Below are 16,884 nucleotides of genomic sequence, written 5' to 3'. Positions count from 1 at the left end.
ATGTAATTTGTGTTCCACGGCATACTCACGAAGTGGGCTTCGGCTTGACGGCTGTTAGGAAAGTTCTATATGTATCATCGTGCAGTCGATAAACATGTTTGAATGCCTTTTTGATGTATAGGTATGGACCTGGCTGTAACTTCGCAGGATTGCCTCTATCCTTTTCCATCTGAATCCAGCGATTACCGAGAGAATTCAGATACTGTCGGCAGTTGGGTAACACGGTATGCGTTGCCATGACTCGGGTTATAATCAAGCCCGACAGAAATGATTGTTTCAGCTGGAATCGCTGCTACATAGTCTTTCAAGGTAATCGTCCAACCAAGTTGGGCTGAGAGGTGTTCCATCATCGGCTTCCACTACTGTCACGAGCAGCAGCCCGACATCTCCCGTGAGATCTTCGGTCAATTCAAACTACAATGATCATCTGTCAATTTCTCCGGGGGCATGCGACAAAGGGGAATGGGTATTTTGTACCGGAATGTGCCCAGTCGTGACATATCGGAAGTCTCCAATCGAGAAATAAACATCTACACATCCTCTTCCAGTCGATCACTTTGGGGTTAGCATGCTGGGTGTATCGAGTCCTCCCTCAATTGAGCGTCTGCTTCGGGTCTTATGTCTCGCTGGAAAACACGGCAAGCGTCGCAACATTGTGTCAAGTCGTGCTCTTCCGCTCCTTTCTGTTCAGCTTTACAAGACGACGCCCGACTCAACAAGTTGGGAGAATGTAATACGGGTCACAGAAAGAATATTATGCATGGGAAAAACAACGTTTTTTCTTTTCTTTTTTTTTTTGGTAAATAAGCAGATAAATATCGACTCTGAGAGGTTGAAAAGTGGGTTGCGAACAAGCTGGCGTGGAAGGTGAAAGGGATCAATCAGGTTTAAGCCATCGCGCCAACTGGGGTAATGATCCACACCTTTGCCCTAGAGCCCTAGATACCAGTTTATCACCCCATATTCTTACCCAAATAGCAAAATAAATCGGCCGAATTTGCTGGATTTGTATGAATTCGACGATTAAAATGCAGTTTTTAGTGTTATTGTAATACTAAACTAGAAACCGTCATTCTGAGATATATCTCGTCTTTGAGTAGTTCTAGATCAATTGGGCCTGGTATCTTGACGATAAGATGAAGCATACAATGAGAATGGCACGATAATAATTGCCTATAAAGGGACTAGACAAGGAAAGTACAGTCAGAAATAGCTAGTTGTCCTCCGAATATGCACTGCGGCCCGATTATTGACATGGCCGTGGTGGCCTACGTGGCGAGGGTTGACCTGGCTTTGTTGCTTTCTCTATATAATTTCCATATCTTTAACGCCATAGCAACGGGAAACTGAGCGGCGACATTAGGGAGGTGACGCTAGCGAGAGAAACGCTGGCAGGGAGGATGCCAGTGAAAGTGTTCTGTTGATGCTAATAATCCCAATGTAGACGAATACGAGGAGGCCGGTGCAGACGCTAACGCCCCGGTGCCCGACCAGCTGACAAAGATACTAATTATCCTTGATTCAAAAGATAATGGTATTTAAATATCTCAGACCGTGGCTGATCTAGTAATAACAAGACCACCAAAAGAATCAACATGATTTCAACGCAAACAAAAGCGAAGCCGATTGGGGCGACAATAACGCTAGTGACGATCGAGCCGACATCAAAACCCAAGACCACGACTACATCGGAGGCAAAGAGCAAGATCAAACCAGAGACAAAGACTAAGGCAAACCCGGAGGCAAAGACTAAGCCGGACACGAAAACAAAGGGCAATCCCGAGGCTAAGGGAAAGCCAACGAAAGAAGCAAAGATCAAGTCGGACGCAAAGGCGAAAAGCAAGCCAGAGACAAACAGCAAACCTGAAACAAGAACAAAAGCTGTGCCGAAGGAGGCCAAACCCGAAGCAAAAAGAGGGCCACAAATAAAGACAAGAGTTGTACCGAAGAAAAAGATCAATCCTGAAACAACAACAAAGCCAGAAGTGAAGGCAAAAGTGATGCCAAAGAAAAAGACCAACCCAGAGAAGAAGATAATGATTAGCCTGGGGACGACGACGAGGATCTTGCTGGGATAAGCCTGGTGACGATGAAGCTGACGCCAAGTATTGGACTGATAATGAATATTCAGACGATAAAAAATCCGAACCTTACGATAAAGATAAATCTGCTTCAGACGGCGAGGTCAGTAATTGACGACTCTTTGGAAATACTTTGAAAATATACCAGCGACCATGGAGTAAGGTGGCCAGACCTTCTTCTCATATGCTTCTCAACGTGCGGAATATCCCAGTGGATTTGATTTAAAACCCGGGGAATGACACACCAAACAAACGAATAGTAAACCCACCTAGGGAAAACACATGAAAACCAACATGGGTTACAAGAAGCAGGAATTGGTCATTGATTTATCCTCCCGAAAGCTGCCCTTTGTGGTCTACTACTCATCTTCGATATTTAATCAAATTGTCAATGTTTTGCTCGTTAGGTCTCTCCAGATGTAGGTGACTTGCTAGTCAATCTCCCCAAGAAGCTGATATATCCCCATTTGCAACTGAGATTGGCGAGCCCTCGGTTTCTAGCGTTACTCGCTGCCAAAAAAAGTTCCAACCAAGAACTAGGTATTTAGCGCTTATAGTGCTGTTTCTGCTCCAAGCCACGTGGCGTATGAGACCATAAAAAGCACAATATGCTATTGAAGCTGAACCTATATGGGGGAAAGAAGAGACGAAAACCGTAATGATCAACTATGGAAGAGGCAACTAGTCATGTACTATCTGGGAGCATTCAACAGCTTCCATCGAAAGTTTGTAAATCTTTGAAGTATGTGACATGTGTGAAAGTGAGGCCTTGTGGTGACCAGTCGCCAGATGCAGTTTCATAGAAGTTCCGACGTCTCAGGGAGGAGACTACGCCCGGATTTAGCACAAGGCCATCTGTGCATGCTTTGCATAGTCGAACCGGCCGAAGCGGATCACCGGAACTCAGCCCATGGCGCAAGGCGATCCAGCGTATGAAATTTGTTGTGTGGAGGTGGAGGGCCCTAAAGAGTCAGTATTTGCACATTGAAAGACAAAAAAAAGTCTTTAGATAGGAAAAAATCCGATATCAAGACTATAAGTTCTAGAGGAAGTTGACTCAAGAAACTTGGCTTGAGGTCGATAGGCTTGGTAATCGAAGATGGTCGACTTTGAGCCATATTGCTTACCTAGGTAGAGTATGGCCCGTCAGTAAGTTATGGCTGGCCAAGAAATATTTGTGGAAGTAGAGAGAGTGATATCAAACACGGGTGTGACTAACTTGCATTGAATGATTTCCTGGGCCTGGAGGATTCGATAGCTCTGAACCGTGCCTCAAGGCAATAGATTAATTTGGGGCGCAGTGCTCCGAATAAGCCTCGCCAAAAGCCTTGGAAGAATATCTTGTCCCTATCCGAAATCCACACCACTGGCACACCCCAATCACCCTTCTGCAGATCCTACAGGACCGTGGTCGCCCAGTCATACCCCTTCCATAATCTGCGTCAAGGATTTACGACTGTCCTTGAAATTGGAGTGTTGAGCATGGTACGAGATATGAAGGTACGAGATATGAAGAAGGATAGACCCGTGTCGGAGAAAATATGAAGAGACTGGGTATTTATATCCCTGAGAACAGCAAGCAGACAGCATGGTTGATATGCTGACTAAAAGTAAAGTAAGAGTCCAATATCTCTGATTACTCTTGGGCTAACCTACAATGTAAGGCACGTTATATTAACAATATTTTGAGGAATCTCTTCAGAGTGCTTTCAAATATCCTTCAAGTATCTCTATCTTGTCCCTAAAAGAATGACTGAAAATGAATAGTCATAACCGATATAATAACGGTGAAAATAAGCTACACCATCCAATCAGAGCTCTATCAATTGCTAGATTTCTTAGTTCTCTGAAGGAACGGTGTTCCATCAGTTCACGAGCCGTCTTCCTTTCTTCCGGGAGCCAGGCTAGCATCATCCTTGCAAAGGACAAGAAATTCTCTTTTTCCTTTTCTTCCAGCGAGGGAAGTGTGTCGGCGAGATTTCGATTGGGGATCAAGTCCTCATACAAGAATTTCCCTATAATTAAAGCATTAGCAAGATGCAAAGACATCACTTTTGTGATACACGGGATGGGATTCCAAATACCATTATGATCAAAAAAGGGACCGTCGAAATACTGCTCCGCACTATCGTAGGTCACACCGTCTACAGTTTTGACAGGTTCGGGCCATTGATACTCCCGCATCGAATGAAGTCGTGCCAATAACTCCGGTGGAGGATGACCCAATAGAGCGAACATTTCTGCAAGGTGCGCTTTTGCTTGATAGTTACCGTGCGCATCGTGAACATGGCAAAAGAGTCCTGTTCCCTGGATGATATCCCAGAGCTATTGTGATATTAACATTAGCAATACGATCAATTTGAGTCAGAAATATATGCTTAGACGCGCAAGAACCCCAAGATTCCAGATATCAGCGCTCGTTTTCCAGCCACAGCCAAGGATGACCTCGGGTGCACGGTAGTGATCTGGTTGAATGGGATATATACCCCGTTCATCTTCGTGATCAAATTTCGTAGAACCGCCAAAATCAACGATTTTCGGAAGGATTCTTCTTATGTTCCTTATTGGTCCGAAGTCGTTGTGACTGGGATATATATGTCGGTCTGTGGAGTCGAGTTTACACTGAATTGGTTGATCGAGCTGAGAATTCAGAAAATCCCCAAGCACGGTTGGATCTTCGAAAGAGACCATAATATTTTCGAGTTTTAGATCTGTTAAAGAATGAGCACTGTCGTTGGAAGCCTTGGGCTAGTGAGATAATTACGCACCTGTATGGACAACCTCCTGTGTGAAGATAATCAAGGCCTGCAAGAAGAAAGAGAATGTACGTTTTCGCAATCGGAAGGGGAATCAATCGGTCTTTAAAACGGCTCTGAAAAAGTAAGAATGACTCCCTCATGGGCCATATGCTAGACAAAGATGTCTCCTTTGCGGACCGGTGACCTCGAAGGAATCTACGTTTGGTCGAAATAATGCATAACCGCGATGTGACGGATCTGTTTTCGCAATGTGATCCTCAATTTGACGTTCTTCCTCGACAGTGTTTTGATTGAGATTTGCATTTGTTATCTTTAGCGTTACAACGCTTTCCGGTTCTTCTTCGTGTCTGGATTCATTAGATATACAAAGGTAGGAGGATAGTGAAAGTAATATACCCCCTCATATCACGAGCAAGCCATACAGTAGACGAGCTACCCCAGCCGACTTTGACTAGGATTTGATAGCGATTGGCGAGTAATTCACCTGGATTTGCCGGGTAAAATTTGGTGGAGTCATAGCCTGGACAGATCTCTTCGTCCACTAATTTGTTTTGTGGTAGAAGAACTTCCCGTGGAGGCATCGGCAGGAGTTGTCTGCGAGCTGGAGCCAACGAGCGCGTCATTACGTGTCTAATCGACTTCATTTTTTGGAAATCGCTCAAAATAGTGTCTCATGTGAATACATATTGAACTCTGATATCTCAAGTGGAAGAATGTGAAGTAGTTAGAAGTGAAAGGAGAAATGGAAAGGGGGTATTGGCATGCAAAGTAATCAGCAGGGAAGTGTATATAGGTAGCCCCGCTAGGAAAGAAAGTGCTAAAAATAATGGATTAAAACAAAAGTCTATCAATTTCATAGCTCTACATTTGCTATGAGCAAAAACTCGATTCGTAGGTGCCTTTGTGGTAAATACTCATAGGCGAACCCTTGCCAGTTGGCTACGTTCGCTGAGCACAACGGCGCAAAACAACCCGAGACATGATGGAAAGGGCAACAATTAGAAATCAATATCAGAAAATAATTACAGGAAGAACTTACTATTGGACTAGCATACCTTTGAACATAGCTTAGAATAAATCATCTTTCACGCCCATAGGTGTTGCTAGTCTCAATGTACGATACAAAATACGAGTGGTGCATTTTGTGAAATGTTTTACTCATCCAGTAGATATTACGAATGCAAAAGTATTTTCAGGCATAGCCTAAATTCAATATGTAAACCACATAGCTTCAGCTCGAGATATTCACAGAGAAGCCCAATGGGGGCAAAGAAAATAGAGCACACGGTAGCACTGGAACAGAACTCCCATACATCGCGTTTGCTAAATGGGATAGTTTCAACAGTTCCACCCATGGAGCGAAAAAGAATAAGTAGCCAGCACGCTCAAATGAACAATCAGCAAGAAGAGTAGCAAAAAAAGTAAGAAAATCGAAGCCGGTAGCTCGTAGACCGGTACAGACAAGATAGTTGGCGCTCATGTACATGCAAGGAAAATCTGCCCACGTATCGAAGGATATGGGAGAGGTGGGATAATGACTGTGAACTTTTCAGAACGAATGTGAAAAGAGGATATCAACACCAAGGGAACAGCGCTGCTTGTTCCCATGACAGGATAACACCCTGAAAAATGGTGGATAGTAAAACAGGTTATAATGACAAGGAAATAGATTTTGTGTGGTGTTGGGAGATTGGGGACTTGTCTAGCAAGAGACAAGTTTAGAAAGGAGAGAGGATAGGGAGAGTGATTGGTTGGTTTTTATGTGCAAGGAGGGACAGCCATTGATGTCCATCACAATTCGGACTTGACTGGCTCGTCCACTTTCCAGTGAGCTTTGCGTCTGTCCATCATCTCCTCAAGGACTTCGAGACGTTGGCGTGTGGTACGGAGGGCATGGTCCATCTCACGGTCAGAGACCTTCTCTTCCCGTAGGCGTTCAGTGAGCTCACGCTCGTCACTCATACTGACTCCAGATGACCTGCGACTTGGGTGTGGCTCGGGCGAGCGGTAAACGTTTGGAAAGACCATTCCGTCCATACCAACTCGATCTTCCAGCCAGTTCCAGAGCTCAGTCTCTTCACGTCGCCACATCTCCTCGTATGCAGCCAGTCTTTGAGGCAAGCCGTGACCGGGACAGCCGGCTTGGTGCGATATCATGGACGACGATGATAGGGATCGGAAGAACGCCATGTAGAACAAGATCCCGATAACTAAGATAGCGAAGTTGCTACTCCATAGCGGACTGAGAATGCTGGTAAAGGGCTCCAGGAGGGGGCGGACCGGTTCGAGTAGTCCCCATGATTCTTGCTTTCCGGCTTTGGGATCCACAGCGACCTTCAACGAAGCAGCTGCGGTCGACTCCCGCCCTACGCCATCGCCCTTCCTGCGCTTTCCTTTGCCGCGTCCAGCGCCATTGGACCGCCCGCGGGGCATAACTCCAACCTGCAAAGCTTTGAGAATATCATTACCAAAGGCCGTCTGCCCATCAATTGCACCTTTCTCGATTGGGCCCTTGAGCCAACTCTTGCCTGACCACTCAATAGTACAGGTCATGAGGAAGCGAGTTTGGTTGCCAGCAGCCCATGTGAAGAGGTACTTGGTCTTGGTAGCAAAAACATTGCCACTGGGCACATCAGGTGTTTGGGTGCTCAGAGTGACAAGAACGGCCTTTTCAAGATCCAAGAAGTCCAGGTTCTCGGTACTGATACATTTTGTCTGCTTCGGACCAATGGAGCCATTGAGAGGTTTGATGTACGAGTACTTCCTGGTTGGGACTTCCATCGTCAACCCCTTCGCTGTTCCCTCGAACTGTAGCTCTCCGCATTTCTGGTTTTCAGCAAGGAACTTGGTCATAAACTCGCCAGACGCTGGGCCGAAAACCAAAGAGAAGACCTTGCCGAGCGGTGCTGGAATAACCTCATCCTTGATGACTTTTTCATACTGTCCGTCGGGGTTAACGTACTCAGTAGGTGCATGAGTAGCCGGGCCTGGGAAATCGGGAGGCGCCTCCTTGGAAGTGCCTTTGTCGCCGTTCTTCTTATCACCACTCTTTTTGTCGACGTTGCCATTTGTGCCGGCCGCGGGCATAGCTGCATTCGCAGATAGACTTGAAGCCTTGCGGCTCAAACCTGCTCGTGGCAATGACGCAGCACTGGCGTTGGCACTGCCGCCGGCCTCAAAGAAGCTATCGGCATTGTCACCTTCCTCGTCCTCGTCGTATATTTCATCTTCATCGCTGAGATCAGTCTCGGACTCGCTCTCCTCCTCCCCAACCTTCTCTGTCTTATCGCCGGTACCATTGGTCACCCGGGTTCCATTCACAGAGCTCTTGATGCTGGGGTGGTTGATCTTCCAGATGTTGACCATTAGGTCATATGTGGACTCGCGACTAAGCAAACTGCGGAAAGTATGACGGGCGTGCAGTGTCTGAATTGCAATAGCATTGGGGAACACCATAGCCGTACTCTCTTTTTCAATGGCAACAACCTCATCGAAGCTGATCACTAGAGTTGTGACCCATCCCAGGATGTTACTAGAGAAACAGATGTGCCCTTCTGAGATATAGATGCGGCCGGCAAGAATGATCTCACGTTGCAGGGCACAGCTATAATCTTCAATCAGATAATCGTCTTCAGGTACACTCCGGAATAATTGGTGGAAATCTCGATTGCGCTTTTTACTCGCAACGGCGAAGCCGGTCAATCGAGGTACACTTGAATTAGCGCCAGGAGCACCAAGTGCAATGGCACTAGCGGCAATCGCTCCGATAGTCGAGGCCGTGGCCCCGGACGAGCCACGATGACGCCGAGCAAGTCTGCTGCGAACACTACCAGTGCGTCTGAGGCCCCCGCTCAGGTCACCATCAAGGACGCTGCCACTAGGGGGAGTCTGATCACCCATAATTATGCCATCTCTTGGAAGCGAGGTCGTAGACTGACTCTCTAGGGCATCTTCTAGGTCTGAGGGCTTTTCGTATGCTACTTGAACAGCGCGCGCTGCGCGTTTGTCTTCAAGCTTGGCAGCTTCCTCGTCGCGCCGGGAGACAGCTGTGTTGTTGCGCTTGTCAACAGGGCCGCCTGGCTTTGTGATCACCACGCCGTCAGGAGTCGTGATTGACTCACCTGGTTTGGCGTCAATGTCCAAATGGCTGAAGTTCAAATCTCCTGCCCCAAGAGTTTCTACGGCAGATGGTCTCCCATCCGCAATCTTGCTGCTGGTATTTGAAGCTCTGTCACTCCCCTCCGAAGCGGCCCCATTGACAGATTTGTCAGCCTCGGTAGCAACAGGCTGAGAAGTCGGACGATTTTTCTGTTGTGCGTTGATGGTATTACTGAATGAAGTGGCGGCGTTTTGTGCAACTGAAAACACCGAGGAGAAGAAACCGAGTTGCTGGCTTGAAGTCGGACTCTTCGTACCCGGTGCTTTTTCTTCAAGTGGTGTCAATGCAACAGACATTGAATTGGACAGTTTGCTTGGGCCATGAGCTGCAGAAGCGGATCGCACCCGGCGGTGGGAGATCATATTTCCAGAGGGGCTCACGGTGGTGACTCCGGATGGAGAATTTTCAGATTGCATGGACTCGGGCGAATCGGTAACATTATCTGACAGGATTCGCGCACTGAGAGGGCGGTGCTCAGTTGGAGTTGGAGGTGTTACAGTTGTCGCTGGCGCAGGAATAGCGGTATGAGGTGGGGTGTTCGGCATAGGGCTCGCTTGAAGTGAACGAGGCTTGTTGTCCTTTAGATCGGTACGAATAGGCGCAGGCAAAGGCGGAACATCATCAGGGGCCGCCTGTACTTGTTTTGATGAAAGACTGCTCCGTCGACTGCCTCCAAACAGACCCCGCCCACTTTTGTGGCCCCCGGGCTTGATTGATGAATCCTCGGGGTCGTCATGAGCGCCTTTCTTATCGGAGGTGAAAGCGTCTTTGAGGCGTCGTCCAGGGGATACACTGCGTTTCTTGCCATTTGCGTCCGTGGGAACATCCAATGCCATACCCGATGTTGCACGTCGGGACATTCTTTCACTCAGATTTGATTCTGATCCAGTGGCACTTGGACCGCTGATAGCTGACTCGGCATCTACCGATGTGGTCTTAAACAATGGCGAAGATGAGGTGTAGAATCCGGTATGGGAATTATGTGAGGTGAGCGGCGGAGTTCTAAACGAAGCCAAACGGTACAGCGGGTTAGGAGTAGCTCAAAACATTAAACAGGCCAGTTGCTCAACTTACCCGTCCGGTTCCTCATCATCGGTCAAAAGGTGATTGCCTTCACTCTCCGGCGTAATGCTCTCTGCAGCCGACGACGGGGCTGCGGAGGTCCCATCCCGAGACTCATTGGAGCGACTTTCATGTAGGTCGTGTTCCACCACCACAGTCGGCACCGGCGGTTCATCTTCTTGTTTTTGGGTCTTCTTTTTATTTTGTTTCCGCCTCCGACGCGCATCGAGTAACTTCGAGAATCCACTAGGTCCAGCCTTGGTGGGATCTGCTACTTCTCCGCCCTGGGTTTTCGGTCTCTCGAGGATAGAATCATGGGATGTCCGATCATTGCTCTCAATTGCACTTGATTCTGCAGATATCGTCCAGGAACGACGCGATCTGTTTTCGCCTTTTAAGCTTGAGGACGAAGAGTCGGCCATGATTGAAGGAAATCGGGAATCCGGGGGTTGGTGCGGGCAGACCGGGAGACTTAAACGAAAGTTCTCATGAGGTGTATGTATTGGAGAATTTCTCTCTCCCTTTTCTTTTTTTGAGAGTATTTCTGTACTGAGAGACAAAGTCAAGAGAGAGAAGTGCGCAAAGTGTCGAACTGTCCGATCCCCTGGAGCTCCGCAACTTAGTCACCCGCCAAGTTGGGGTCTGAGACTGAACTTGTTTCGTCTGTTTTTTTCTGTTCAATTGATTTTGTATTGCTTTTCTAATTTATTAAAAAAGACTCTACTTTCTCTGTTCTCTCTACTATTCTCCCAATTTTTCCTAGATCAAGGTAGTAGTGTAGCTTGACAGTGTATAGCTCTAAGTACTCCGCTTCTCCACTGTGTAGAATGTGGATGTGACATTTTGGCTGCTTTCAGTTGATTTGGATATGAATTTTTCATATAATAGTTAATCCTAGAAGAGAATTGATTTAAATTCTATTATATGTGTCTGTATCTTGTATTTCATCCTCACATTGTACTTCGTATTACCCAAAACCTCCAATTCACACACAACGTCACTTCTCCAACATTCCCCGGATAAATCTCATCAAAGGAATGCACTTGATTCTTTCTTTCTTACTCCTACAGTTGATATTGTCTTCGCCATGGAAGTAGCTCCTTTGGCCTTGGTAAGTCCTTAGCCCCTCATTTTAAGGGTAATCTAACCCTTGCCAGGCCCACACCCATGCACGAAACGCAGTGCTAGAAACTCGCAAGGCCAACCCAGTAGCTGCTAGCGAGGAGCATGATCTAGCTGCTGGTGAATTTGCAACAGCTGCACAGAGCAGCTCCGACCATGAGGTGAGTCTTTGAGACGATCTACCCCCGCTCGGGCTTTGAGCTAACCACGTCATACCAAGGCCCTACGGACACTACGTTTGCTCGAAACCCATCACAAGAAGCTCGCCGAAATCCTTCGCTTCCAGCATGAACATCGAAATACCATCCCTGCTGAACCGGCATCAGCTACTACATCTGCTACTGCCTCAGCATTAGCGACCCAGCAGACCGCTGCCGAGCTCGGGGGCGCAAAAAGTGCAAGCACAAACCAGGATGCACAACTACCACCAAGACTGGTGGGCAACGCTCGTCTGCCAAGTCGGGACAAATCCTCTATTGCTAATAACTTGGCTTCTGCCCGAGGAATCCCGTCGCATCCCCGACGTGGATCGCCAGTGTCACCAACACTTACATCGCAACATGCCGCAGCAAAGATGACCGAACCTCCGCCGAGGGCTAAAGCCGGCGAAACAAGGCTACACGAATCCACCAAAAATCGACACAGTCGTATCTCTACATCCAGACAACCATGGTCTCCGCCGACACCAAGTTCCACTGAGATGATTTCCCAGCAAATGGTACCTCCTAGTGGAGCTCAAACTAGAGGATCGAAAAATAAGCCTGCAATTGCTGATGAGGCATTTAACCGCTTCTACTCGGCTGTCGGGGGTCTAGTGTCCAAGGTATCAGGGCCTTTAGCATTCGCAGGGATCCAAATGGCTTCTGTGGACCCAACCAGCGCTGAACAAAGCCGCAAGTCCTCAGCTGAGGTGAAACTTGACCGCGAGCATGCTGTTCTAGACCGGTCAATGACTGCTGGTGAGCCCGACGTCAACAAACTCTTCTCTCGAGCCGCGTTGCGCTCAATTCGGGACGGCTCTGGGGCAGGTCCCGGGAACCCAGCAGAGTCCTTCTACGTAGTCCCAACCACGGGCGGGACTATGTCATACGCAGGGATCCTCACCCGCGCTGAAAAGCAGGCACGCAGGAACAGCATCGAGGATGGTGATGATGACTTTGTGGATGCACGAGAAACTCCCTCGTCTCCTGAAATGCGACACAGTGCCAGTAGTTCACGCATATGGGCAGGACGCCGTGGCGCACCCGATAAGCTTACCGGTCCGCAGACACAAAAGACAATGGAAGAGATGCAGGTTGAGAACGAGACCTTGAGGGGTTTGACCGATTCGCTGGCGACACGATTGCATATGTGGGAGGTGAGCGCGCAATCTTCTTCGATGGCGCTACAGCAATCAATCCGAATGATGCACCGCCAGAGCGGAGGGACTCCTGATTATCTCCAGCCCACAACGGCTACCGCCTCTCCTGTTGCTACACTGACTGCGCCGCCGGCTGCGGCTGATACTGACGCGCGGATCAAAGAACTTGAGGAGCAAGTCCGGCGTAGTGAGCAGAAACTTCAAACTGCTTCTCAGGAGAACGACAAACTCAAGAATGTTCTTGGGCGATATCGAGACCGCTGGGAGAAATTGAAAGAGGGTGCCAAAACTCGGAGAGCGGAGGGTCGCTCCGGTGACAGTCAGGGCAATACCCCTACTAGAGCTGTTAGCAAGCCATCAGAACTCCCAGCCTCTGTAGATCCTGGTCAAGGCCCCTCTACTACTCAATCCGGATCTCATGCTGCAGGTGATAACCCGGCATAGCCTCGCAACAACCATTATCGAAGGTCGGAAAGTCGAAAACAGCGCTTAGTTTCTAAGGTTTGATCCTTTTTTATGAGATATGTCCATACCACTATTTTATGAAGCTCCGAATTCAAGTCATTATGATTTATGTCGATCGTGTAGTCTAGTAACTACTAGGCTTCTCATATAATCCCAGCCTAATGAACCTATTCAGATGGGATAGACCGTGTCAGGATAGGCCAGGTGATCATTAGTGTAGAATACACATAATCTTCTGGATCATCTAGTTTTGGACAAGAGAGAATATGTAGGGAAACGGAACGGAATAGCTGAAAATTCTTAAATGTTTCATTTTCAATTATCATGAAGATATATACAACCAACGATCTGACACGCATTAAACATATACACATCGAACCAAGTACTAAGTACTAATCTCCCCCAGCAGAAACCTCTCAGTGACCACGGACAACGAATGTAGCGTTACCACGAATATCCTGGGAGCTGCTACCAACAAGGGCAGTGAAGGTACCGGGCTCAACAACATACTTCATGCGAGTATTCCAGAGGCCAATATCCTCAACCTTAATAGGAATTTTGACAGTTTTAGTCTTTCCAGCAGGAATAACCACCTTCTTGAAGCCCTTGAGCGAACGATTAGGCACAACAACAGAGGCGATATTATCCTGGATGTAGACCTGCACAACCTCCGTACCCTCACGAGTGGCATGGGTGTTGGTCACATCAACGCTGACAGTGACAGTCTTCTCAGACGCGGAGATCGTCTTCTTGTCAACCTTGACAGTTCCATACTCGAAGGTGGAATAACTCTTGCCATAGCCGAAGGGGTACCACGGCGAGGCGTCACCGAGAACGTATGAGTGACCGAACACGAGAGTTCCGTTCTCATACTTGTGACCGACATCGCCCATGGAGCGGCCGGAGTTGAGGTAGTCGTAGAAGATGGGGATATCGCCGACATAGCGGGGGAAACTGACGGACAGCTTGCCGGATGGGTTGTAGTCGCCGAAGAGGACGTCGGCAAGGGCGTTGCCACCCTGCTCGGAGGGGTAGAACTGTTGCAAGAGAGCAGCGGTGGAGTTTGAGATCCAGGTATCGGTGATAGGCTTTCCACTGGACAGGACAACGATGGTTGGCACGCCGGTGTCGGCAATGGCCTTGATCAGAGGTCCCTGGGCGCCGACAAGGGAGAGATCATCGGCGTCAACGTGTTCACCGGTTCTTTGTGTTTGTTAGTACTGCCGCTTCGAGATATATCTTGGACCAAGGTCGGTTTACTCACGTTGCATTAAGTCCTGTCCACAGTTCACCCTGATCACGAGACCAGGTTCCGACAACCACGACAGCCACGTCGGACTTCTTTGCGGCCTCAATTGCCTCTACAAAACCTGACTGGTCATTGCTATCACGATTGCATCCCTTCGCATAGTGGACCTGAGACTTGTCGTCAACTGCAGCCTCGATGCCTTCGAGGGGAGTGACACCCCGGTATTGACTCTTGTAGACAACGTAGTCACCGTACTATACAGGTTGTTAATACTCAGACTAACAAGTGGGATAAGAATGTTGACGTACGTTCATGAGGTCAGCAGCCATAGGCCCAATGACCGCAACCTTGCTCGACTTCTTCAGAGGTAGAACATTTTCGTGGTTCTCAAGCAGAACGATGGACTCGGTATCCAATTCTCTGGCAATCTTAACAGCCTTGGGACTGTTAATCAGCTTGCGCCACTGGTCCTTAGGCGCAGCAGGGTACGGGTTCTCAAAGAGTCCCATCTCGAACTTGACGCGGAGCAATCTAGAGACAGCAGTGTCCACAGTCTCAATATCTAGTTTTCCAGACTCGACAAGCTCCGGAATCGTCTTGAAGTTGCTATTGAGATGTCAGTGTCTGTAGCTGCATCGTGTGGGTTGCAATAGAGCTTACAATGAGCCACCGCCCATCTCAATATCGGTCCCAGCATTCAGCAGCTGCGTGGTAACCGCCTCGCTATCGATAGGGTTGTTCTCGCAAAGCTTGAAGTAGGCGCATATTCTGTCACTGCCACCGGCGTCGCTCATGACGAAGTATTCATACCCCCATTCTCCTCTCAGGATCTCAGTAAGAGTGTGGTAGTCAGAGACGGCTGGGATTCCGTCCCATCTAGCGCTGGATGTTAGGAGTGCGATACAAGATAAACCAGTCCAGGCTGGACTTACGAGTGGTACGCAGCCATGATGGACCAAGCGCCGCCATCGATGATAGCACGTTTGAAAGGAGGCAACCAGCTATGCAATAGTTAGTCCACTGTTTGGTCTCTGAGTTTGAGGCCGACATACGTTGTGCGCAACTCTCTCTCACCACCATGAACGGGGCCGGTATTGAGTCCCTGCTCGGGGGCGCTGACACCAGCAAAGTGCTTGACCATAGCTGACACTCCCTTGCCCTGAACTCCCTTGACGTAGCTGTAACCGATTTCACCGGCAAGGAAAGGGTCCTCGGAGAAGCATTCTTCGACCTTTTATCTCTGTTGTCAGCTTTATTACGTCTAATGTATTAACTTGTAGATGTAACTCACACGACCAAATCGAGGCTCACGAGCTAGATCAACAACAGGGGCGAAGAGCTGGTTAACACCAAGTGCTTTGGCTTCCTGCGCGGTGATTTCCGCCATCTTTTCGATAAGCTGCACAATACCGCGTTAGATCTCAAAAACAGTATGTATGATAGTGCAAGTATCATAGCCTCTTACATCTGTGTTCCACGAGCATCCATAGGCAATGGGCGAATTGAAGATGGTGGCATTACCGATCAAGAATCCGTGGATACCTGGTGTGAGAAATGGTATAAGCTCGGGATCGAATATAGCTGCGGATTGTATCTTTGGAGTACATACCCTCAGTCTGAACAATGGCTGGAATTCCCAGAGTCGTGTTTTGGACGAGATAATCCTGTGCTTTTTTGATGTTGTCGGAGAGCCAGTCCCAAGAAACAGGGTATCCGACTGCAGCCCGTTAATATTTGTGTTTCTGCGGACTGATCGAAAAGTATCCAACAGTTGAACAAAGGAATTCATACCATAGAACATTCCTGCCTTCATCTCCATACTGGTCACCAGGCCGGTGTAGTTGAATTCGCCGGAGGTTTGGTTCATCCAATTAGTAAGATCGCCTGTACAAGAATGCATCAGCAATTGAAACATACCCATGTCGGCGATTGAGATATAACCATACCCTGCATCAACTGTGCCTTCTTGTCTTCAATGGTCATCCGGCTCAGCAAGTCCTTCACTCGTTTTTCCACTGGAGCCTTGGGATCCTTGTAGAGAGGGGTCTGGCTCGGCTTTCCCAAAGCTAGGGCAGCAAAGAGCTGCACGAGCACCAGCCCATTGGAAAGCAGATTGGCCACCATTTTGATGACAAGACAATCACTTCTTTCCCAAATTCAATAAACAAGAACTGTTGTCGAATGACTAGCGTGAGACTAGAATGAAGAACGATAAATTCCTGGGGAAGCTCTTGCATATAAGTCCATCAGGCCCGCAATGGACATCCTTGCATTGTGGAGACAGGTAATTTGGCTAGAGACTAGTCACATCGCATGACATGATTTAATGAGCCTGTTAATTGAAGTAGACCGGAAGGGGCAGGTAGCTCATACCATTGTGCAGCGGAAATGAAGCCGTCTTCAGCACCAGAGCGGATCAAGCTAGACTCAACGGCTGCAGTAGTGTGTCGCTTGGCGTCGTTTGAGTTGAGCTAGGACTATCAGGAGACGGAGCAATATCCCGGCCTCCACACTGGCATGGCGGTATGGGGTTGAGGGGAGATAACTGCTGGTTATCCGGTTAAATTACCTTGAAATGTGGAGGATAATGAAGACATCTGGGGTAGCTAGATGGGCCTCCTTGGCAG

General features: G+C 48.2%; 4 protein-coding genes across 4 annotated transcripts; 2 read left to right on the top strand and 2 right to left on the bottom strand.

The window, feature by feature from the left end:
- Positions 1-1,595: 1,595 nt before the first annotated feature.
- PGRI_060430 (uncharacterized protein) lies at positions 1,596-2,078 on the top strand (the record flags this gene model as incomplete). Its single annotated transcript, XM_040793757.1, has 1 exon — positions 1,596-2,078. One exon carries the CDS (start codon positions 1,596-1,598, stop codon positions 2,076-2,078), a length of 483 nt encoding a protein of 160 aa, XP_040648612.1.
- Positions 2,079-6,631: 4,553 nt separating this feature from the next.
- Positions 6,632-10,483, bottom strand: PGRI_060420 (GRAM and VASt domain-containing protein; the record flags this gene model as incomplete). Its single annotated transcript, XM_040793756.1, has 2 exons — positions 6,632-10,001; positions 10,074-10,483. The coding sequence occupies 2 exons, from the start codon at positions 10,481-10,483 to the stop codon at positions 6,632-6,634; spliced, it is 3,780 nt and encodes a 1,259-aa protein (XP_040648611.1).
- A 665-nt stretch (positions 10,484-11,148) lies between these two features.
- Positions 11,149-12,987, top strand: PGRI_060410 (uncharacterized protein; the record flags this gene model as incomplete). Its single annotated transcript, XM_040793755.1, has 3 exons — positions 11,149-11,172; positions 11,219-11,344; positions 11,404-12,987. 3 exons carry the CDS (start codon positions 11,149-11,151, stop codon positions 12,985-12,987), a joined length of 1,734 nt encoding a protein of 577 aa, XP_040648610.1.
- A 437-nt stretch (positions 12,988-13,424) lies between these two features.
- Positions 13,425-16,381, bottom strand: PGRI_060400 (uncharacterized protein; the record flags this gene model as incomplete). Its single annotated transcript, XM_040793754.1, has 11 exons — positions 13,425-14,211; positions 14,273-14,511; positions 14,566-14,863; positions 14,918-15,133; positions 15,190-15,258; positions 15,310-15,488; positions 15,549-15,656; positions 15,723-15,799; positions 15,867-15,974; positions 16,049-16,141; positions 16,204-16,381. 11 exons carry the CDS (start codon positions 16,379-16,381, stop codon positions 13,425-13,427), a joined length of 2,352 nt encoding a protein of 783 aa, XP_040648609.1.
- Between the last annotated feature and the right edge of the window lie 503 nt (positions 16,382-16,884).

This window comes from Penicillium griseofulvum (assembly GCF_001561935.1).
Source record: "Penicillium griseofulvum strain PG3 chromosome Unknown contig_95, whole genome shotgun sequence".
In the NCBI taxonomy this organism is placed as follows: Eukaryota; Fungi; Ascomycota; class Eurotiomycetes; order Eurotiales; family Aspergillaceae; genus Penicillium; species Penicillium griseofulvum.
The sequence above is the reverse complement of the archived record's forward strand: the minus strand, read 5'-3'. Positions and strand labels throughout refer to the sequence as shown.